Here is a 24,367-nt window from a genome sequence, read left to right on the forward strand (position 1 = left end):
AACTCTTACTGAGTTATGGAAAAGGATAAAGGTGGACTGGAAATAAAGGCTCTGAATTGGGAGAAGGCCGATTTCAATAATATGACAGGATCTGGGCAAAGTGGGCTTGGAACAGCTACTGGTAGGAAAATCTACATCAGAGCTGTGGGAGTCATTCAAAAAGGAAATAGCAAGAGTGCAGGGCCAACATGTTCCCGTAAAGGTGAAGGGTGGGATCAACAAGTGCAGAATGTTTTGGATGTCAAGGAATGTACAGGATTGGATAAGGGAAAAAAGGGAAGCTTATGGTAGATACTGAGGACTCAAAACAGTGGAAGCCCTAGAGGAGTATAGAAAGTGCAGGGGGCTACTTAAAAAAGAAATTAGGAGAGCGAAGAGGGGGTATGAAAAAACACTGGTGGGTAAAATAAAGGAAAATCCAAAGATGTTTTATAAATATATTAAGGGCAAGAGGATAACCAGGGAAAGAGAAGGGCCCATTAGGGACCAAAGTGTTAATGTGCATGAGGAGCCGGAAGATATAGGTGAGGTTTTAAATGAGTACTTTTCATCTGTATTCACTATAGAGAAGGACGATGTAGGTATAGAAATCAGGGAGGGTGACTGTGATATACTTGAACAAATTAGCATTGAGAGGGAGGAGGTATTAGCAGGCTTAAAAGTGGATATATCCCCAGGCCCAGATGAGATATATCCAAGGCTGCGGGAGGCAAGGGAGGAGATTGCAAATGCTCTTTGGCCGCAGAAGAGGTGCCAGAGGACTGGAGGACAGTGGATGTGATACCATTATTCAAGAAGGGTTGTAGGGATAAACCAGGGAACTATAGGCCAGTGAGTCTAACATCAGTGGTAGGGAAAGTTTTGGCAAAAAATCCAAGGGACAGAATTAGTCTACACTTGGAGAGACAAGGATTGATCAAGGATAGTCAGCATGGCTTTGTCAGGGAGAGATCATGTCTAACAAATTTGATTGAATTTTTTGAGGAGGTGACTAGGTGTACAGATGAGGGTAGTGTCGTTGATGTAGTCTACATGGACTTCAGTAAGGCTTTTGACAAGGTCTCACATGGGAGCCTGGTCAAGGAGGTAAGGGCCTATGGGATCCAGGGCAATTTGGATCCAAAATTGGTTTACTGGCAGGAGGCAGAGGGTGATAGTCAAAGGTTGTTTTTGTGACTGGAAGCTTGTGTTCAGTGGTGTACTGGAGGGTTCGGTGCTGGGTCCTTTGCTGTTTGTCGTGTACATTAATGATCTAGACATGAATGTAGGAGGTATGATCAGCAAGTTCGCAGGTGCCACAAAAATTGGTGGTATGGTAAATAGCGAGGAGGAAAGCCATATACTACAGGACGATATAGGCAGGCTGGTTAGATGGGCAGATCAATGGCAAATGGAATTTAATCCTGAGAAGTGTGAGGTGATGTATTTTGGGAGGACAAACAAGGCAAGGGAGTACACGATGAATGATAAGACCCTAGGAAGTACAGAGGATCAGAGGGACCTTGGTGTGCATGTCCATAGATCCTTGAAGGCAGCAGGACAGGTAGATAAGGTGGTTAAGTAGGTATATGGGATACTTGCCTTTAGTAGTCGAGACATTGAATATAAGAGCAGGGAGGTTATGATGGAGCTGTATAATGTGTTAGTTAGGCCACTTCTGGAGTACTGTGCGCGGTTCTGGTCACCACACTATAGGATATGATTGCAATAGAGACAGTGCAGAGGAGATTCACCAGGATGTTGCCTGGGTTGGAGCGTTTCAGCTATGGAGAGAGACTAGATAGGCTGGGGCTGTTTACCTTAGAGCAGAGAAGGCTGAGGGGGCCTGATTGAGGTGTACAAAATTATGAAGGGCATACATAGGATAGATAGAATGAAACTTTTCCCCTTAGCGGAGGTGTCAATAACCAGGGGGCATAGATTTAAGATAAGGGGCAGGAGGTTTACAGGTGATTTAATGAAAAAAAATTTCACCCAGAGGGTGAGGGTATCTGGAACTCACTGCCTGAAAGGGTGGTAGAGGTGGGAACACTCGACATTTAAGAAGTAGTTAGGTGAATACTTGAAACGTCATAGTATACAAGGCTACAGGCCAAGTGCTGAAAAATGGGATTAGAGTAGACAGGGGCTTGATAACTGGCACGGTCACGATGGGCCGAAGGGCTTCTTTCTGTTCTGTTCTGTGCTGTAAAGCTCTATGATTTCACAAAGCTCAATATGCAATGGAGATATCTTCAGATATCACTAGCAGAGCAAAGCCGATATCTTAAAGCTTTTGTTACTCTTGAAGGTGCTTTAGCACCAAAAAATGCCCGGTGGACCAAGTTCAGCACCTAGCACATTCCAGAAGCTCGTTTCTTCAGTTTTGTTGGATGTCGAGGAGGTGCTTGGCCTACTAGGCAACATCATTGTCCATGGAAGGGACAAAACAAACATGAGCAGTGGTGCTGACTTGACTTTCGCAACACGATTTGACATTCAACTAGGACAAATGAACATTTGTAACACCCAAGATCAACTTTCTAGGGTACACAGTGACCACAACTAGAGTACACAGAGGTCACAGAGCCTCTTCAGAAGTTACTGCAGAAAGATGCACCATAGGAATGGATAATCACACAACGAACAGCATTTGAAACAGTAATGACGACATTAATGGTGAAAACAACACCTCCGCCAATCCTCATATGTTTCTACACGTGGGTTGAAATGCATGTCACAACAGATGAGTCAGGAAATGCAACTGAGCTGTAGTCTCACAGTACATTGAAGGAAGTGAATGACCAATCGTTATGTGTCACACTCATTGTCAGAAACTTAACCTAAATATTTTACTGGAGAGCAGGGAGCACTAGCCTGCATCCATGCTTGTGAACATTGGCACATGTATTGCTACGGTAGAAAGTTCACTCTCTGCACCAATCACATTAGCTGTGTCAGGTTCTGGTCATCGACCCCTGCGCATCAACAGATGATCAGATCATCATCATCAGTACCACTTAGAGGCCCAGTATCTCGCAGGTTTGCGCAATAAAGCTGATTGTGCAGCACCACAACCTCAGCTTCGTAGATCTCTCCGTGGTCATCTGAGAACTTTGTAACTCAAAGGTTATTTCTGTACTTAGAGAAAGCAGATAAGCTGAACGCTAAGAAATGATTTGATGTACGTTTGTTTGTTGTCTAGGAAGAGTTAATTTAAAATAAGGCCTTTAGTTTTAAGGGGGAAAAGATGCAGTGTTCAATTGCCTGTGTTTGATTAAGAGGGTCCGGTAATTGATCTACGTTCACTTTGCTTGATAGGTTGCTAAGTCATCACCCAGGCTTAAACAGGCATCACAAAAGCTGAGCTGGGATAAGCTCACGCAGGCAGCGTGTGATGTTTCTTTCATGGGTTGTGGACGTTGCTGGCAAGGCCAGCTTTTGTTGCCCATCCCCAATTGCCCTTGAACATTTCATAGGGCACTTAAGATTCAAGCCACATTGTTGTTGGTCTGGGGTCACATCTAGGCCAGACCAGGTAACAATGGCAGATTTTACAACAATCGATGATAGTTTCATGGTCACCATTACTGAGACTAGTTTTCAATTCCAGATTTTTATCAATTGAATTTAAATTCCACCAGCCATGGTGGGATTTGAACCCATGTCCCACAGCATTAGCCTGGGCCTCTGATTTACTAGTCCACTATTACCACTAAACCACCGTCTCTCTCTCTCACTTAGAAACTAGTGTAATCTCTCCATTGGTCCGGAGATGTAAAAAATATACAACAATGGCATTATCTACATCCACTTAATACATCAGATGGGACCTTGAATTCATATTTCATCCAAACAACAGAACATTTGACAGTGCTACAACCTCTACTGTGCTGAAGTACAGCCCAAATGATGGTGGGCTCGAGTCTCCAGCTTAAGATCTTCTGATTCAGAGGCAAAAGTGCTACCACTAAGCCAAAGTTAACATTTAAGCTTTCGCACAGCCCACTTTCTGGCAGGAGTAGACAAATGTTGCCTTATCTCATTGCCATATGTCATCCTGCCCCTCCACAAAGTATAATGCTAGATATGCAGCTCCAGGGTTAATCTGAATATAGCAGATGTATTGTTCTTACCTGCTCACTGAACTTGCTGAAATCTGCAAAATTTGGCTGTTGAACTTTCTCCTTCTGTTTGGCAGACACATTACTGCCCTCAGCTTTGGTAGGAATGGCAGCATTCTGCAAAAGATGACAGATGAAAGCTGTTTGTCTGCAAGCAAGTCTTCCAGAGTTGCAGATTTAACTTATGCAAATTTTTCTCATTCTTTCTCTTGTGAAGGGATCGAGTCCTCGCTGAAGCCAGTAATATGGGCACTGGTTGCTTTCTGTTGCCTTAGGAACTGAGTGAATCCCAGCAGGTTAATTTGTGTGGGGTGGGACTTCCACAGTCAAGTACGATCCTGTCAAACACCCTGTAACAGATTGTTCCACAGCCGTGCTTTCACCCCAATAATGCTACAAAAAGAAACAGTGCACGTGTGATGAGATGTACAGTCTCTCTCCCCTCCAAGCTCCTCAATCTTTTTGGTTAATTACAGCTAAGAGGACGAGCTAATCCACTCTGAGCCTGATGCTGAGAGGTGTGCAAGAGCAATCTCTGGACATCCATCCTGATGTTCCCTTCCTATCATGAGGATTTGACAGGTCTGCATTCAGCACCTCCCAGCAGAGCAGACAAGGTCAGGGGTCAGCAGCACATGGTGACGCTCCAACAGCTCACTACATCACTGCACTGCGGGCAGCAACGAGAGAATGAATCTCAGAACAGTACATTCAATTTTGCTCTGATCCTTTGCAAAGACTGTTATCCTACTCTTTGATACTTATAATCGTTTGGTAGTATTGAACTTGAGTATTGCTAAAAAATAAAGAGACATTTTGTTGAAGCTTTTCATCTTGAACTCATCAGGACAATTGCAATACCACTAATGTCAGGGGAAGCACAACTTTATAATGTACGAGAAGGGTGTACTGATTGGTTGGCAAGTGGACTCTGGTTGGTAGAGCTGTTGCCATGGAGAATTCACCAGTTAACGGTGACTGACAGCTAATTGCCAAGCATTGTTTGAAAGTTAAATCAGGTAGCTTGACCCTGATTGGTCAAGGCATTTCCCTGAGGAATGAACCAGCGAATGGCTGTTTCTTATTTTGTTTAACTGCAACAGGTGCTATGTATGTACATGCTCTGTCTGCAAAGTACAGGGTGCTGTGCATTAGTATATGTAGCTTTCAGTACACGCAAACGCTCCACACTGTCAGCCCGACTGACAATCTTAAATTGGTTGTCAGCGTAATTTTTAGCACATCATGGATTATTTAGCAAATGTTGTCCAACTGCGGAATCATATCTAATGTTGGACACGGTTTTGAGTTTTGCAAGCATGGGCTGTACCTTGCCCATTGCAAATAGTGGAAGGGACAGGTTTGTTTGATATGATCTGCCAGTCCTTGGGACGTAAGGCCTACATACCTAGCATCACGCTGGCATTGAAGTTCAGATACCACATTACTCATTTAATGAGACAGACAGAAGATCTTTTTGGCTTGAAAGCAGCATCCTGTTAGTGGCAAATACCACTCGTGTTGCTACTGCATAGTTGTGGCATGAAACAGCTAACTTCACCTGTCACTCAAATTTTTGAGATCCTTTGCCCTTCCAGGTTAATCGGAGGTATGCCGGGCACTTTTCAGGGCCAAAAGTGACAGCCTTAAGCCCGTTCATGAATTTGCGCGATATACAGCATGAAATGATCTGATCATCCCACAGGATGTTTTGATGTGTCCTATTTCAGCATCAAGTTTGCATGGTGAACAATGGCTTCGGTCCTATTTACGATAAGGCCAATCTAATAGCACGTGGAACCATAAGATTCTCGGCGTGTATTGGCCAGTAAAGGTAGGCTTGCAGTAGACTATCGTTTACCTGTCAGTCACCATTAACTGGTGTATTCTCCATAGGGATGCCTCTACCAGAGTCTACTTGCCAACCAATCAGCACTCTTATCATACAGTATAAAGTTGTTGCTTCCCCTGACATTGGTGTGCTTGCGATTGTCCTGATGGGTGCAAAATGAAAAGCTTCGACAAAATGTCTCTTCTTTGATACTTCTTGTTCCCTGCACATCACACAGGATGTAAAAAACAAGGTGTCAAATAGGAATTAGCAGCCGGGCACATTCTCAGTTCTTTTAATCTTGTCTTCTTTTCCTTGGCTAAACAGTGACAGCTACTTTTGTATCTTGAGAGACGCATTGTGCAAACATCATATTAGGCCTACAGAGCTCCTCCGGGATTGCTGCACCAACACATCCCCTTTCACTTAGATCAGATATAGCAAGAACTCCATTTACAATCCTAATTCTACCCCTCCACCCCTTTGTCAGTTTAATTGTCACGGATTTCTTTTTGCACAGTAAACAGCTTAACACATTTAGTACTCTTGTGGTAGCACTGCACCTTACCTTGGCCATTGGAGGTCGCGGTGGGACAGCAGGAGGTGGCTGTGACCAACCAGACTTCACGGCTATATACAAAATTTTAAAAAAATCATAAAAACAAATATTAACACCAGTCATAAGCTGTGCAATAAATTGCTAATGAGTACACAAAGGGATTGTTTGATACTTCCATTAATGGAGGGTTAAACAGTAAATGACATCTAACTACAAGGTTTACACAACATACTTGCTACTGTTACTTTAACAACCACGTCCCAGAAGCATTATTAGTGCACCTGCAATGATGCTAGTTTACAACAACTTACATTTATCTAGAACCTATAATTGGATTAAAACTATTCAAAGGACTTCACAGGAGCATAGCCAGACAAAAATTGACATCAAAAGAAAAAAGGAGACATTAAGACAGGAGATCAAAAGCTTGGTCAGAGGTGAGTTTGAAGCAGAATCTGAAAGGAGGAGACAGAGATAGATAGAATTGGAGAGGCAAGGAGGTTTGGGGAGAGAACTCACAGGCACTAACCGCAGGATGCAAGAAGTCAGGATTCTGCAAGAGGTCGAAGTTGGAGGAATGCAGCATTCGGGGAGGGTTGAAAGACTGGAGGAGGTTACAGAGTTAGGGAGTTTTAGTACACCCTGTTAATTTTACATCATGGTACTAAATGTAATACAACCATTTTAGTTACAACAGTTACAGGGAAATGCTACATTGCTTTAAAAAAAAGTTAATTCTTTAAAGTCATTGTGGTTATTTTGCATTGTTTAGATTGTTGACATGTCTCATGTCAGGATAATCAACTTACTGAGACAATGACTAGTGGAAGCATTAACCTGCATGAAGTGTAGTGACAGAATACTTACTGTATCATATGCCAGAGAAATAACTATTAAAATTGGAAAGCACCGAATGAGGGCTGTGATTTCTAAATACAGCATGTGGTAACAATTTTGACACGATTATAACTTTAGATTTCTCTCTACCAACTTTTTAAAATGTAGGAAAATGCTTTTGAAAAATATTCATAAACAAAGGATAAATGAAAATGAAATATCAATAGGATTGTTGCAAATCTTGATCCAAAAATGTTGCTTCAGGATATTCTCTGACGGTTTAGCGAATAAAAATATCACCCAGGCAATACAAATTAAGTGTCCTACTTTTGATTCCTGTATTGAGTTCGCAAAGTAGGCAATGACTGAGATACATATGGTCTCAACTGGGTTGAGGACAAGGGTCAGCAAACTTCTTTCACCTGAAGAGCCTTTTAAAAATATTTGTCCAAACCAAACCATTACAAGCAGCAAAACAAAAAATTAGCAATTGAAAACCAAATGCTTGGGAAATGGCCCAGTTTCTCTGGTAGCATGCATAATTTGCATATATAATAAATAAAATACATATATTGATAATTATTATTAATGAGATGTCAAAGTATGTGGCTCTGGAGCTGAAGATTATTGACCCTTGGTTTAGCAGAAGAAAACAGAGAGCTAGGATCTCGGCTGCTGGTTGCTATCCAGTGTGCACGTGGATGGCAAATGATGACTAAATAAGTCGCTTGTTGATCCTTGGAGCCAAGGTGTACACTAGTTTGGCCATATCAGAAGATAGCTACCTGCAGCACAGAACAGCAAGATACAAAAATTTCAGGAAAAAAAAGAGGGAGAGAATTAGAGAGGAGCAGAAGCTGAGTGCAGATTCCCAAGAAATTCAAAAAACTGGTCCAAACACTTTCACAGGTTGGAAGATCTGATAGATATACTAGTGCATCAGATACCTTACCGATGAAGCAAATTTGAGTTTTGGGACAAACATTTAAATTCACCCTAAGATCACAGGGGCAGTGTCTCAAATCGAGCTATCCAAAAACCAGCGATGTCCGAAAACTGGGATTTTTTTTAAGCTGCCATCACCTGCCTCTCCCTCCTCACTGACATCGTTGGTCTAAATGTACGGCTGGAAAATTCCTTGGAGTTGCTCCCATTCCACCACCAACACTTCACTGAAGTGCAGCGGGGACCCCATTCTCATGCATAAACAGAGCTTCTGCCACACTTCTGGGAAAGTTATACTGACAGATCTGAAGCAGCTCCATAGACTTTGCTTTGCTTATCTTGCAGCAAAGTCTCTATTTCTTTCAAAACTTCCCTTTGCAATTCTTGCTTACCATAGCCTCAACACACTCCGTGCCCATCCCGACCCAAAAGCCAGCAATCAGCAACCTGGACAGATTGTGCTCAAAATTGCATTCAATTTGTGAAGGGAGTTTTGGCCAGGTTTCATCTCAAGTTCATTTTGAACATTGGAGAATGTAAAATCTTCCTTGAATTAGTGCAATCGGGCAGTGCTTTAGGATACAATTGAAAAAAAAAAGTTTGCAATAAAAAGGTTCAAGATATTGAAGGATGGTAACCTGATGCAATTTTACAAATATAGCTGAAAAAGGGTTCATCACAAAAAAATAAGTATTTTAATCCAAGTGTCTAGTCCAAGCCTTGCCTAACCCTTAAATAACTGAAAATGACAAAAAAACTGTACAGAACAATTTTTACTGACAGCAGTCAGTTTTTAAATAAGTGAAAAGATACATTTAAAAACTTTTTAAAAAGGTGCCCATTAGTGCTCTTGCACCTCAAAAAAGTTTAATTTTGAGAGTTTCTTCAAAGGCCCACAAACAGGCGAGATTAGTGGAAACTCGCCATGGTGATTGGTTCAATTTGGTTGGCATGGCCAGTTTTATGTGCAGGGTGGCTTCCAGTGCAATGGTTTTCAAAGCAACACAAAAGATTGCGGAAAAGTAATTTGCACCGGACATTATCTGGGCTAGGAATTCCTCAGTACTTTGCGCTGGTTTGGTCAATTTTGCAAATATCATTGCAACCTAACAGAATCTCCAGTCCAAGGCAGGAGCAAGACCAGAAGGATCTGGCACATCTACCCAGAGAAGATGCACCTTGCTAATTGAACCGTCTGCTGAGCTATAGTTGTGTTGCTTATGGACATTAAGCTATGTGAAAGTAAGATATAATTGGAAGATATATAACAGAGGACAGGTCACTTGCAAATCTCATCTTGGGGGCCATGGAGGACTTCAAAGGCTTTCAACAAATGATGTGTTTATACTGGATACTGAGGGCACAATTCCAGGCACAAAGCACTAAGTTCCAATGAAAATTATGCATGGTGATTTTATTTTATAATATGCAGCATAAAAAGTTAAAAGTGCAGTTGGACAAAATTACAACTATTTTATGGAAAATATACATTTTTCTGATAATAATAGTTGGAGGCCATTCTTTCTTTCAAATGAGCATGTGGAAAAGGGACAGCTTCTTCCACAACAAAACTCACTCTTTTTTTAATATTTTCATCATGGGAGCTGGTGGTCACTGGCTAGGCCAGTATTTATTGTCCATCCCAAATTGCCCTTGAGAAGCTGGTGGTGAGCTACCTTCTTCATGCACAGTGGAAGGATCACTTACCTTGGTTATCTTGTTGGAAAAGTTTATTAAGATCCAGAGAAGAGGCTCTGGAATGAGTCTTTGGAAGTCTTGGTGGCGGAGTGGGAGGCACTTCCCCTTTCTTAATAGCATCTTCAGCAGAGGTACTGGAGTATGATCTATTATGGAGAAAGGTGTACATTTTAACAAGGCCCAGAAGTGTAGCAAGATTTATACACACAGAGCAGTCTCCTGGCCAATAGTTACTGCTCAACCAGCACTAAACACAAATTGACTGATCATTTATCCCATTGCTGTTTGAGAGCTTTTGCTGTGCACAGATTGACTGCCTTGTTTCTCATGTTACAACAATGACTATACTTCAAAAGTATTTCATTGGCTGCAAAGCATGTTGGGACATTGAGATTGTGAAAGATGTTGTAGAATTGCAAGTCTTTTTTTCTTTTACACAAAGGGCTGAATACACAAAGGATATGATCAGCCGTGAAGCAATTAACTTGTGATGCTAATTGGACAAAATCATACATCAGTTATGGTCGACTTCCTAAGTGGAACTCCAGTAGATTATGCAGCTATGGTATATTCTTTGTGCTACTTTATGGGACAGAAATTCTTCTTGTGCCACTGTGTAACGGGTGATATTCTATCTGCTGCTTGTTATAGTCCACATGCAAAATTCCACTGCACTGACTTCAACAGAACTGATCATCAAGTGGGGCATATATGAGGTGGCGAATGTGAACCCCCATTTATTTTGCACTATAGCTCAAGACGACTTCTAACCTCAAGTGTCAAAGTTGGAAAAATATGGGTAGTAAAAGGGAATGTCATCATGGAAGCACAGAATTGTTACAGCGTAAAAGGAGGCGGCCATTTGGCCCATCATATCTGCACCAGCTCTTCAAATGAGCAACGTGTGCAGTTCCATTCCCCTGTCTTCTCCCCTAACCCTACACATTCTTCCATTCCACATAATGGTCCAATTCCCCTTCAAATACTTCAACTGGACCTGCCCCACCACACTCTCAGGCAGTGCAGTCTGGACCCTAAACACTCGCTGCGTGAAAATATTTTCCCTCATGTCACCTTTGCTCCTTTTACCAATCACTTTAAATCTGTGTCCTCTTGTTCTTGATACTTTCATGAGTGGGAACAGTTTCTCCCTATCTATTCCATCCAGACCCCTCATGATTTCGAATACCTCTATCAATTCTCCTCTCAGCCTTCTCTTCTCCAATGAAAACAATCCAATCTTCGCCAATCTATCTTCATAACTTAAGTCCCTTATCCCTGGAACTATTCTTGTGAATTTTTACTGCATACTCTCCAATGTATTCACATCCTTCCTAAAGTGCGGTGCCCAGAACTGGACACAATACTTCAGCAGAGGCTGAACTAGTGTCCTATACAAGTTCTACGTAGTTTACTTGCTCTCGTCCTCCATGCCCCTATTAATAAAGCCTAAGGTACGCTCTCAACTGGTCCTGTCACCTTCAATGACTTATGCACACATACACCAAGGTCACTTTGCTCCTCCACCCCCTTTAGAATTTATTTTATATTGTCTCTTGATGTTCTTCCTATCAAAATGAATCACCGCACACTGCACCACATTGGATATCATCTGCCACATGTCTGCCCATTCCACCAACTTGTCTACATCCTTTAGAAGTTCTATACTCTCCTGCTCACAGTTCACAATGATTTCAAGTTTCATCTCATCTACAAATTTTGTCCTGTACACCATGGCCTGGGTCATTAATATATCAGGAAGAGCAAGGATAACAATGCTGGCCCCTGGGGAACTCCACCACAAACCTTCCTCCAGCTCAGAAAACATCCAATAGCCGCAACTCTGTTTCCTGTCACTCAGCCAACTTCCAATCCACGTTGCTACTGTTCCTTTTATTCCATGAGCTATAACTTTGCTCACAAGTCTGTTGTGCAGCACAGTACCAAATGCCTTTGGAAGTCTATGTACACCACATCAACAGCATTGTCCTCATCAACTCACTCGGTACCTATTCAAAAAACCCCAACAAGTTAGTTAAACACGCTTCACCCTTAAGAAATCCACATTGGCTTTCTTTAATTAACTCACATTTGTCCCAAATTATTGTTTCTAGGAGTTTCCCTACCAAAGTTAAATTGACTGGCCTATAATTACCGGGCTTATCTTTCCACCCTTATTTGAGCAAGGGTGTAACGTTCGCAATTCTCCAGGCTTCTGGCACCAACCCCGAATCTAAAGAGGATTGAAGGATTATGGCCAGTGCCTCCACAATTTCCACTCTCACAACCCTCGGCATCTTTGAATGCATCTCATTCGGTCCTGGTGCCTTATCCACTTTAAGTACAGACAGCCTAACCAATACCTCATCAATTTTAAACCCTCCTAGTGTCTGAATTACCTCCTCTTTCACCATGGCCTGGGTAGCATCTTCTTTCTTGGTAAAGACAGATGCAAAGTGTTCATTTAGTAACTCAGCTATGCCCTCCAGCTCCATGTGTAAATCCCCCTTTTGCCCCTTTTATTATTTATATGCCTTAGAAGACTACTTGGGATTCCTTTTTATGTTGGCTGCCAGCCTCTTTTCACACTCCTTATTTCCTTTTTCACCTCCTTGCTGAACCTTCTATATTCACCTCAGTTGTCATTTATATTTTCTACCTGACACCTGTCATTAGCATACGTTTGTCATCCAAGGAGCTCTAGATTTTGTTTGCCGTACCTTTCCCTTTCGAGGGAACATACCTTGACTGTGCCCGAAATACCTCTTTGAAGGTAGTCCATTGTTCAGTTACCATTTTTCCTGCCAATCTTGACTCCAATTTATTTGGACCAATCTTACCAAACAGATCTGTTCTTACCCCCATTGAAGTTGGCTTTTCTCCAGTTAAATTATTTTTACTCTGGATTGTTCTTTGTCCTTTCCCATAGTTAGGCTAAACCTTATAATACAATGATCACTGCCCCCTAAATGTTCTCCTACTGACACTTAATCCACTTGGCCCATCTCATTCCCAAGAACCAGGTCTGGCAGTGCTTCCTTCCTCATTTGACCAGAAACATACTGCTGTAGAAAACTTTCCTGGACACACCCTAGGAACCCTTGCCACTCACTGCCGTTTACACTATTACTATCCCAGTCTATATTTGGATAATTAAAGTCCCCCATTATAATAACACTATAATTTTTTCCACTGCTGTAATTTCCTTGCAAATTTGTTTCTCTACATCCTTCCCACTAGTTGGTGGCCCATAGACTATACATAGCAATGTATTACACCTTTTTTTTGTTCCTTAGCTTTAGCCAAATAAATTCTGTCCTTGATCCCCTTCTGGGACATCCTCTTTCTCCAGAACTGCAATGCTCTCCTGACTCAATACTGCCACCCCTCCCTCCTTTTCTTCCTTTCCTATCTTTCCTGAACACCTATGACCAGGAGTATTTAACACTAAGTTCTGCCCTTCTTTGAGCCAGGTCTCTGTTACAGCCACAACATCATATTTACACATGTCAATCTGCACACCAACCTTATTTGTCACACTATGCATTCACATACATGCGCAGTAATCCTGATTTAGATTTTATTACTTTCTCCCTTACTCTGATCTCACCTATTAACTTACTATTTCTTATTCTAGTGCTATCTATCTCTCCCAGTATTTTGTGCACTTTGATATTCCTCACTGATATTTCTCTGATTCCCACATCCCTGCCAAGTTAGTTTAAACCCTCCCCGATAGTACTTGCAAAATGGTTCACAAAGAACTCAATCCCTGGCTCTACTTAGGTGCAACCCATCTGGCCTGTACAGGTCCCATCTCCCCCAGAGCCAGTCCCAATGTCTCAAGAATCTAAAGCCCTCCCTCCCACACCATCTGTCCAGCCACGCATTCACCTGCTTTACCCTCCTATATCTATATTCACTTGCATGTGGTACTGGGAGTGTCTGGAGATTATTAATTTTGAGGGTGGGCTTGCTAATTTCCTACCTAGCTCCCTAAATTCTGACTGCAGGAGACATCCCTCCTTCTGCCTATGTCATTGGTATTATTGTGGACCTCGACTGCTGGCTGTTCACCCTCCCCCCTCAGGGTGCTCTGCAGCCGCTCAGTTACATCCCTGACACTGGCACTGGTGAGGTGACACACCATTCTGGATTCATGTCTCTCTATTCCTCCAACTATTGAATCACCTATCAATATTGCTCTTCCAGTCTTCCTTGTGCCCCCCGGTATTGCTGAGCATCTGTGGTGCCATAGACTTGGCTTTAGCTGCAACCCCCAGATGAACCAACACTTTCATCAGGCGGGGAGTGGGATGCACTCAGGTCTCCTTTACTAACTGCTTGTTCCTTTTTTTTTTTTAACTGCCTGGTCATCATTCCCTCTCTGCACGTTCTTAAGCGTTGGGGTGACCACATCTATGAAGTGCTTTCCGCAAAGCTCTCAAAATTCACGGATATACGGCAGTGATGCCAGCTGCTGCTCAAGTCTCGAAACCGAGAACTCAAGCTGCTACAATGGATGACACTCACTGCAAGGGAAGTGTCCTGGGGTTCCTGCATAGCACAGGGTGTGTAATCTAGAGGTCAGAGTAGCCCTGCCATTTTTCTATTGATTAGTCAACCTTTTTACTGCTAATAAACCTTACCAATAGTAATAAGTAATTGTAATAAGCCTTACCAATACATCTTACTACTATTAAATCTTGCTAATAAATAGTAAGTTTAAATAATAGATAAATCTTACTAATACTTAACACATCTTACGAATAGCAATTAAAAAACTTTAAAAAAAAGTTAAACGATAACACTCACCAAATACTCACTTACCACTTATTCTTACTACTTAGTGTTTTTGTTGTTTCAAATTTGCCAATGTTTAGAATCAGACCCTGAGCAGTAATACTCACCAGCCAATCAACTTTGTGATGTCATGCCATGATTTTTGTTACAGAATGCAGCTCGAAACTCTGATGAACCTAAAAACTTACCTTAATCTGAAGTTCGAAGGTCGGGAACTCCAGTTCCCGACGGACCTTGGGCCTTTCACGCAACGCGCCGGCCAGGAACTGGCCGCATATGTGCAATCCTGGAATTTTTCATTCTTTGGGCTGAGGACCTGTGTGCCTGTGCAGAAGAAGAACGGCACTAAAAAGGAAGGTCAGATGACCTGATATGGAGCACCATTATCAGGTAGGTATCCAAGAGAGAGGGACACAGCACAGAGAGAGGTCCCAAAGGGAAGTCCCAGGTAAGCAATTAACGACAGGGGACAGGCATAGATCCCATTAAGTCAAGTTAAAAGAAAGGAGCAGAGCAATAGGCTCCAAATTCAAGAAAGAGCTGCAGGGAGCAGACTTTGAGTGTAGTGGACTTGAGAGAAGCTCTGAAGGTCCGAGAAGGCAGCCGAATGTTGGTGACTCCATGCTGTGGGTCATTGGGGCAAATGTACCCCTTTGGAGCACTGGTGTTCTGCTTGGCACTGCCAACGATCTGAGATTGTGTTTGGAAGATGAAGCACGAGTGCATTCGGAGATCCAGGGGAATAGAATCTCAGAAGGCAACACTGAAACCTTGCAAGGCGGGTCATTGTTGAAGATGTCTGACTGGGAGTGACTTTTGGAGAGAATTCCAAGGCAAGATCTTCAAACCTGGAGATTGGAAATCCTCGTGAAAAAGACGAAGTGTCAGTCAGCTTGATTGGCTCACAATGGGACAAACATCTGGGTGGGTTGTTGAGAAATCCATGGAATCTGGCTTGGTCTCATCTGTCATCAATTGTGTAGTGTGGTGTGTCCGGCCACAGATTACCTGTTAATTCGCATGTATCTCATGCTTACCCTGACTGTTAGGGTATAAAATGGATATTCTAAATTGTTTTATCTTTCTGAACTTGTATAGTAAAGCTTATTTTTGTTTCTTCCAAATCTGTGGAATCTTGTGGCTTTATTCACTTAGTGAGCAACTTGAATAACAAACTTATCTACTTTGAACAAAACATTACTGGTTCCTGACTGTATCGCACCCAATGACCCAGGGTCGGGCCAAGGATTATAACTCTCAGATTTGTGTAGAGATAGATCCCCTCTCACTGAGCTCTCGGCTTTTCACCGGCACCACTCTCGCTGAGCTCGTGGTTTTTCACTCACTTTGAATAGGTTTTAATGAAGAGCCATGAGAAATCAACTAGAATTAGTAATGGTGCAGCAAGAAGCTACCCACTGTGTATGGGATTTGTCTGATAAGCAAGTCTCGTTCCAAGTGCTACTTTACATAGCTAGCCTTTCAACTAATTTGTAAAGCTCACTTAACTAGTCTATTACATTTGTTCAGCTTCCACTGGGACCCAGCCATGGTTGATTAATGTGCTTGAGATAACAGTAAATCGGATAGATAATAATCGAAATGCATTGAGTATTTCAGTGCACCATAAAGCACACTCTGCATATAAATGCTCCATTATTTTAATAAACATTTGATATTTAAGAAGCTATTTAGTGCACCTAAATTACCTGGGTCTTGTTTTCCTTTTCTGGCTCCAATCCAGTTCTTCACAACCTTCAAAAACAGGAGGTCACACATTAAAAGACAGCACTCTTGAATAGAAGTAATTTTTGAAAAAAATATTAAATTATAATTGAGACTCCAAGTCATGTGTTTTTCTAAATTTATGGACACTCAGCAAGGATCCAGATTTTCCTGTGAGCACTGCAATGGTTTTAACTATTGGTTACCCAGTTGCCAGCTGCTCTCTTTGTCTTTCTCTCTCTTTTCTGGGAGAGTTTTACCACACAATCTGTTGGCAGAATTGCATTTAGAAAAAGAAAAACGTAATGGCAAAATGATCATGCAACCCTGATTTTTATGACCTTCAAAATTAAGACTGATAGTGTTAGGAGCTAGTGCCCATTACCAAACTGGTAAATTTAGAAATGAAATGAGGAGTTTTAAAATACTTTAAAGCCGAAGAACGAGCAATCTATATTGGTAGGGCACTTGGACTATCCCCTGCGGCAGTGAAAACAATTCGTTGATTTTTTATCAGCGTTAAAAAGGGCGCAAATTGTTACACCTTTTAAGTGCTACCAAGCTAAGTCAGACTAGAAGCAGCTTTATGAAAAATAAGAAAAAAACTGCTGGGAGTCTGGGTCGAAGACCAGCACCAACACAATGTGCCTCAATTTGATAGTTGTCCAAGCAAAAGCTAAAAGCTCGTATGATGACTTAAAGGATGAGCAGAGTAAGGGTTGACAGTCAGAAAGTTTGTGTTAGTCATGGTTGGTTCAAACGTTTCAAAGAAACTTTGCTATTTGCATATCTTTAAAAGGAACTGGTGAAGCAGCTAGGGCCAACACTGAAGCGGCTAATGAATTCTCTGCCTATGTAAAGAAGTTTATTGAAGAACGTAGCTAGTCACCAAAACAAGGCTTCAAAATTGATGAGATGGGGAGGTTTATTGGAATCATATGCCACATAGAACATACATCTCCAAAGAGAAGACAGTGCTAGGATTTAATCACGTTGTGATGACTCTATGGCGCAGACCGGTTTTGTCAAGAAACAGTTAAACTTTATTAGAGACATTTTGAGTGCTTGCACCCTTGGCCAGATCTCTCATCGGAAAATCACCTCCTCCCACCACCCCTGATTGCCCACACTAAGAGCTCACTAGTCGAAGATCCACAGTGCATCACATGACCCGTGATAGGCAGGAGGGAGTGACTATACATCCAGTGACTATACATTTCCTCCCCTTTTATTTTTTTTTTTTACAATTACTCTTTACAGCTAAAGATTTAAACAATTCAACAAACAAATATACAATTTCGGGTGATTATAAATCAAGCCCCTGATGTGCTCCTCTTATACAGCTAGGGAAACATAGCTCAACCACTGGAGGTTCCTGAACAGGATCTGGAAGCTGCACTATGAGCCACATCATTGGAGCTGGGCAGTTCAGAATTTGGCAACTCTTCTGGAACATCTGGAATATCTGTTCTAGGGCGATCACACACCTCAGAAGTTGATGGCTCAATGTTAATCACAGGTTAGAATCATAGAGTCATAGAGGTCTACAGCACAGAAAAAGGCCCATTGGACTATCGAATCTGTGCCGTCAAACAAGTACCTAACTATTCTAAACCCATTTTCCAGCACTAGCCCCACAGCCTTGTATGCCATGGCATTGCAAGTGCACATCCAAACACTTCTTAAATATTATGAGGGTTTCTGCCTCTACCACCTTTTCAGGCAGTGAGTTCCAGATTCCCACCACCCTCTGGGTGAAAAAGTTCTTCCTCACATCCCCATTAAACCTCCTTCCCCTTCCCATAAATCTATGCCCCCTGGTTATTGATCCCTCCACCAAGGGGAAAAGCTCCTTCCTGTCTACCCTCTCTATGCCGCTCATAATTTTATACACCTCAATAATGTCCTCCCTCAATCTCCTCTGCTCCAGGGAAAATAACCCCAGTCTATCCAATCTCTCCTCATAACTAAAAGTCTCCAGCCCAGGCAACATCCTGGTAAATCTCCTCTGCACTCTCTCTAGTACAATCACATCCTTCCAATAATGCAGATTCCAGAACTGCATGCAATACTCTAGCTAACTCTTGGCCTAACCAGTGTTTTATACAGTTCCAGCATTATCTCCCTGCTCTTCTTATATCCTATGCCTCAACTAATAAAGGCCAGTACCCCATATGCCTTCTTAACCACCTTATCTACCTGTTCCACTACCTTAAGGGACCGGAGGACATGCACACCAAGGTCCCTCTGATCCTCGGTACTTCCCAGGGTCCAACCATTCATTGTGTATTCCCGTGCCTTGTTTCTCCTTCCCGAGTGCATCACCTCACACTTATCCGGATTCAATTCCATTTGCCACTGACCACCTGACTGGCCGTCTATATCTTCCTGTAATCTAAGGCTATCCTCCTCACTATTTACCATAATCAGCTAATTGTTGGAATGTCTCCCTGGATGCGATCCATGTGCCTACAGATGATTCTATCTCCCAATTGTACTCGGAAAGATAATGCACCAGTCTCTGAAACAATGGCAATGAATCCCACAGCCTAGCAAGTTCCCACTGCTGAAATTTTGCACATTACCAGGTCACCTGCAATGAATATGCAAGCTTTACTGTGTACGTCATGGTTAAAGTTCTGATTACTCTGGTTCCAAGCTACCTTCCCCTCTAAATTTGGAAACACCAAGTGTAAATGTGTACTCAAATGGTGTTTCATTAATAACTCCAAAGACGTTGAACCTATAGTCAAATGTGGCGTTGTATGATAACTGAAGAGAAGCTGGGAAAGTCAAGATTGCAGAGTGCCTTCTGGTAACTTTCTTGTATTAGACTTAAAGGTTTGTACTGCCCTCTCGGCTAGGCCATTCGAAGAGGGATGCCAAGGGGCTGTTTTTATATGTCGGATTCCATTGAGATCCACAAATTTCTGAAACTGTGCTGGTAAAGGCTGTACCATTATTAGAAACAACAATTTCAGGTAGGCCATGTATACTGAATTAGTGACTTAGCTTCTCAATAGTTGCATTCAACATTGGCAATTTGACTTCGTACACCTCCAACCATTTTGAATGTGCATCTACAATTAACAAGAATATGATGCCCAAGAATGGCCCCATGTACTTGATATGTAGTCAAACCCAGGGTCAACTAGGCCACTGCCATGGATGCAGGGGAGCTGAAACAGGCACCTTCTGTTGTTGCTGACAGTGAGACAGAGCGCTTGACCATGCTTTTAACATCAGTGTTAATGTCTGACCACCATACATAGCTTCGCGCAGGCATTTTCATCTTTGATATGCCTGGATGCGCACCATGTCAAGAGTGGCTCTCTACCTTGTGATGGGACCACAACTCTTGAACCCCACAACACAATTCCATCTTGACAGTTTAATTCCGTGTTTCTAACATGGGATGGTCTCAATTCTTCAGATACAGGCAAGTTTGACCACCCTAGCAAAACAAAGTCTCTGACTTTCGACAATATTGGATCTCTGTTCATCCAGTTTCTAATTTGTTTCTCACACACAGGTGAAGAATCTAATTAATTCAGTAATAGCACTAATTCTTGTGGAACGGGAGTATTTACAATTGGCAGATAATGAGTGCCAGGTAGACCAAATCCACAAGGGAAACTTGGTCTTGCTATCACAAGGTTTTTGCAATTTGTATTTATTATGATAAGATGTATGTACTGAAATCAGAAGTAATAAGTCCACCAAGACCAAGAGATTTAAAAATTAAATTAAAGTATTTATTAACAAGGTAAAAGACCTCAAGCACATAAATAAGAGTACAACTATTTACTATAAAATTCCTAATTAACCTGACCCCCAGTTACACCCCTTTTAAGGCAACAGTCCAAAATAGATTTAAGATTTAAAATGGAGCCAGCAAGTTAACAATACCTACTTGACAGTGGAGTTTCAAATGGCTTTTCCCCAACTTCGGTTTAGTTATTTAGCAGATTTATGCACAAATGGCTGAAGGCTTCGTTAAGGCTACTTCACACACTCCTGTTAGATCTTACATGGCCTTCTCCCACATAGCTTTTCATTCTCCTTCATATATGTTTCTCTCTTTTTAATATGTAAATTCTATTGTTCCATATTTTGTCTTTGAAACTTTATCTTCCTCATAATATAAAAACTTTCATGTTACCCATATTGTCAGTAACCTTTTAGAAAAATAAACACACTCCTTAGCCTTGCTTATCTGGCTAGTTGTAAACAGACTAATATCCCTGTGAAATCCAACAATCCATTCACCCATGCTTACATGCTAAGCCAGCATCCACATGTACTCATTAGCATGTCAAGCACCTAACATCTTTTGGTAATTTAAAGCTTGCAGTCTATTTGAATCCAAATGTAATTAAAAGCACACAGACAGGCCCAACTATACTTACCCTCATAAACCTACTTCATAATAAACCGGAAAAATATTATGAAAATTATTATATTATATTTTTGTCACACAATATTATCTGGTGATGGGAGGTGACTGAGCGCATCTGCATTTGCAATGTGCAGAATATGAAAGTATATTCATATGTAGGTAACGTCAGAGCTCAGTGTTGTATTCTTGCTGCCGCAATTGAAGGAATGGACTTAACCCCACTGAATAATCCCATTAATGGTTTATGGTCCAACACAATGGTAAAATGTCATCCATGTAGGTACTGGTGAAACCTTTTTTTATATACACTGAATAATACTGATAAGCCTTTTTCTAACTGAGAATAGTCCTCGCTTGGGAAAAGCTTCTCGAGACATAGCCAATGGGTCTTTCTGATCCACTTTTCATTTTGTGTGATAACACAGCTCCTACACCACAAGGAGAGACAATGCCAGCTTTTTCGATGGGTCATAGTGAACCAAGAAACATGATGAATGCAGCAACTTCTTTACTTTCACAAAGGCTTCTTCCTGTTGTGAACCCTAATACCAACGGTGGTTCCTTTTCTTAGCTGCGAGTGTAATGGTGCCAAAATAGTTGACTGGTTGGGTAAGAAGAAGCTAGAGGTGTTGATCATACCCCGGAAGCATTTGAGTTCTGTTACATTGGATGGTGATGGCGCATCTTTTATTGCCTGAACTTTGTAGCAGACAACTTCTAAATTAAGAACTTACATGGGAGAAATTATTCACTGAAAGGGCATCGCCACTGTCCCAGTCTCTTACAAGTGACAGACAGCCCAACTGCCTGTAATAATAGTGAAAGGAGAGGGACCCAGGTTTTTAGGCTGGGATTGTCTACAGAAGATCAAATTTGACTGGCTGTCTTCCTTCATTAAGGTACCTGAAAGTGTGCTCTCCTACCACCGTAGCTGAGACACCAGTATCCGCTTCCATTGTAAGCGTCCATCCTGTGATCTAGGTAAGTGACTTCTGGTGCTTGAAATGTGCATTTTTCCTTCTTCAATTGTACACGGGCTTCCATGAACCTTCTTAGCACCTCCTCCAGGTTGGTCAGGTGTTCTTGGCTGACTTAGTAATAAGAACATCATCCAAATATATGACTACTTGTGGGAGTCCTTGCAAACAACTCTCCATTGTTCTCTGAAAAATAACGCATGCTGACAAGGCTCCAAAGGGTAGACGAGTGTACTGATAGAGACCCCTGTGTGTGTTAATAGTCACCTATTCTCTCGACATGCTATCCAGTTCTAATTGTTGGTAGGTGTGGCTCATATCCAACTTTGTATAGGACTTGCTTCCAGCCAGCTTGGCATTTAAGTCATCCATTGTTGGGTACTTATCTAGTTTTGCTGCCTTATTCACAGTAAATTTGTAGTCTTCACAGATGTGGTCAGGCTTAACCACTAGAACTATGGGTATGGCCCACTCCGAGAGCTGAACAGGTTGGGTGATGCCCAGCTTTTCTAACCTGCACAGCTCTGCATCCTCCTTTTCTTTCAATGTCTAAGGCACACAAAGAAACGTGGTGTTGCCGGAGGATCAACATGTATCTTGGCATGCATGCCTTTTAACTTCCTGAAAAACCATGTTGTATTTCCTTAGAAGTTCTGGGATTCCCTCTGATTTTAGGTGAAATATCTCAGACCAGTCGAGTTTGATCTTCTGTAGCCGATCCCAGCCTAAAAACCTGGGTCCCTCTCCTTTCACTATTATTACAGGCAGTTGGGCTGTCTGTCACTTGTAAGAGACTGGGACAGTGGCGATGCCCTTTCAGTGAATAATTTCTCCCATGTAAGTTCTTAATTTAGCAGTTGTCTGCTCCAAATTTACTGGCTGTCTTCCTTCTTTAAGGTACCTGAAAGTGTGCTCTCCTACCACCATAGCTGAGACACCAGTATCCGCTTCCATTGTGAGCGGCTTCTCATTCACTTGTACTGTTACTGTAAGAGGCTCATTCTTCACAGCAGTCACATTATATAAGGAGTAAACATCATCAGGAGTAGCAGCTTCAGCCTTTGCTGTACCCATTACTTCTGTCACGTTTGTTTGCTGTTTTGCAGAATGCTTTAACTTTGTCCGGCATTGCCTAACCACGTGACCCTTCTTATGACAGTAATGGCATTCTGCCTCTTTGAATTTACAGGTATCTGCTCGTGGTCACCTCCACATCTATAGCAATTTTGTCTCTAGACCAATGCTGAAGCGTTTCTTTAGGCTTCTTAATGTTTCTCAGTGGCCATTGAGTCGCGCTTTAATTCCGCAGGTCTGGCTTTCGCTCCACACTCGGCGGCAGGTTCCCACTCAATATGAAGTATGGCAGCATTATCCACATGTTGCAAAGCCTGCAAATCTCTTGCAACGCTTTCCATGGCGAGGGAGGTTTCAGGGGCGTGAAACAATTATCGACCCCAGCAAGTAAATCAGTGCTGTATGGCATCGTCCTTGACTCCACATACCAATCGATCCCGCGGCATATCGTTTAAAATTCCTCCAAAGTAGCAGTATTCTGTCAACGGCTCGAGGTTCGCTACATAGGTTGCGATGGACTCTCTGGGGTCCCGACTCTTGAGTTGAGCTTAAAGTGCTGCATTATCATAGATGGCTTCGACTGGAAGTGTGTTTTCACTAGGCCCAATCATTTGCTATGTTATTTGGAATTGGGCATGCTCGGGGCAGTCAGGTTACGAATCAAGTTATATGCTTTACTGCCGCACATGTTTAAGAGGATCACATTCCACTTTTCTTCTGCCATTATTTCATTTGCTACAAAGTAAAATCTGCGGAGCTCAACAAACCAGCTCCAATCTTAAATATTAGCATCATATGGATCGAGTCTTTCAAACAGCAACATGACTGGTGAGTAATTTTTTTTAAAAAATTCGATTTATTCACAGTAACAGGGCAAGGTGCAGAGTCAAAATTGATTTTACCCTCGTCACTAAATGTGATGACTCTATGGAGCAGTCAGATTTCATGAAAAAACAGTTAAACTTAATTCGAGACATTTTCACATGTCAATGGTCTCTTAGATTTTCTGCTCGACAGGGATGCTGCAGGAGATTTCGATTTTAAGCCCTCAGTGGTGCAGCAGTCAGACACCGAGGACTTTTACGGGTTTTCTGCAAGTCATTTGGCATTCAAATAAAAAAGCCTGGATGGCTGGGTGCTCTTTTGAGAATGGCCCTCTCTGTATGCCATCCCAGCTTGGAGGGAATATTGCACCAGAGAAAACATCTTCAAGATATTGCATCCTCTTAGGTAATGCCCCTGGTCATCCCATCATTGATGACTTGTCCAAAAACGTCAAGGTAATTTTCCTGCCATCCAATAGGACTCCATTGCTCTAGTCATGGACCAGGGAGCAGTAGCAACATTCAAGACTTACCACCCATGTCATACCTTCTCCCAGTTCATCAAGGCAACAGATAATGAGAATAAGTCAAC

The 24,367-nt window shown here is 42.0% G+C and overlaps 1 protein-coding gene across 3 annotated transcripts in view; it reads right to left on the minus strand.

The window, feature by feature from the left end:
* Positions 1-24,367, minus strand: part of reps2 (RALBP1 associated Eps domain containing 2) — a 229,505-nt gene that overhangs the window by 33,373 nt on the left and 171,765 nt on the right. For all 3 annotated transcript variants that reach the window (XM_041211190.1, XM_041211189.1, XM_041211188.1), the window contains 4 exons: positions 16,486-16,531; positions 9,983-10,119; positions 6,503-6,564; positions 4,116-4,220 (listed from right to left, as the gene is read on the minus strand). In XM_041211190.1, coding sequence (XP_041067124.1) covers positions 4,116-4,220; positions 6,503-6,564; positions 9,983-10,119; positions 16,486-16,531 — 350 coding nt within the window. The remainder of the gene's footprint in view (positions 1-4,115; positions 4,221-6,502; positions 6,565-9,982; positions 10,120-16,485; positions 16,532-24,367) is intronic.

Source organism: Carcharodon carcharias, chromosome 18 (genome assembly GCF_017639515.1).
Source record: "Carcharodon carcharias isolate sCarCar2 chromosome 18, sCarCar2.pri, whole genome shotgun sequence".
Lineage (NCBI taxonomy): Eukaryota > Metazoa > Chordata > Chondrichthyes > Lamniformes > Lamnidae > Carcharodon > Carcharodon carcharias.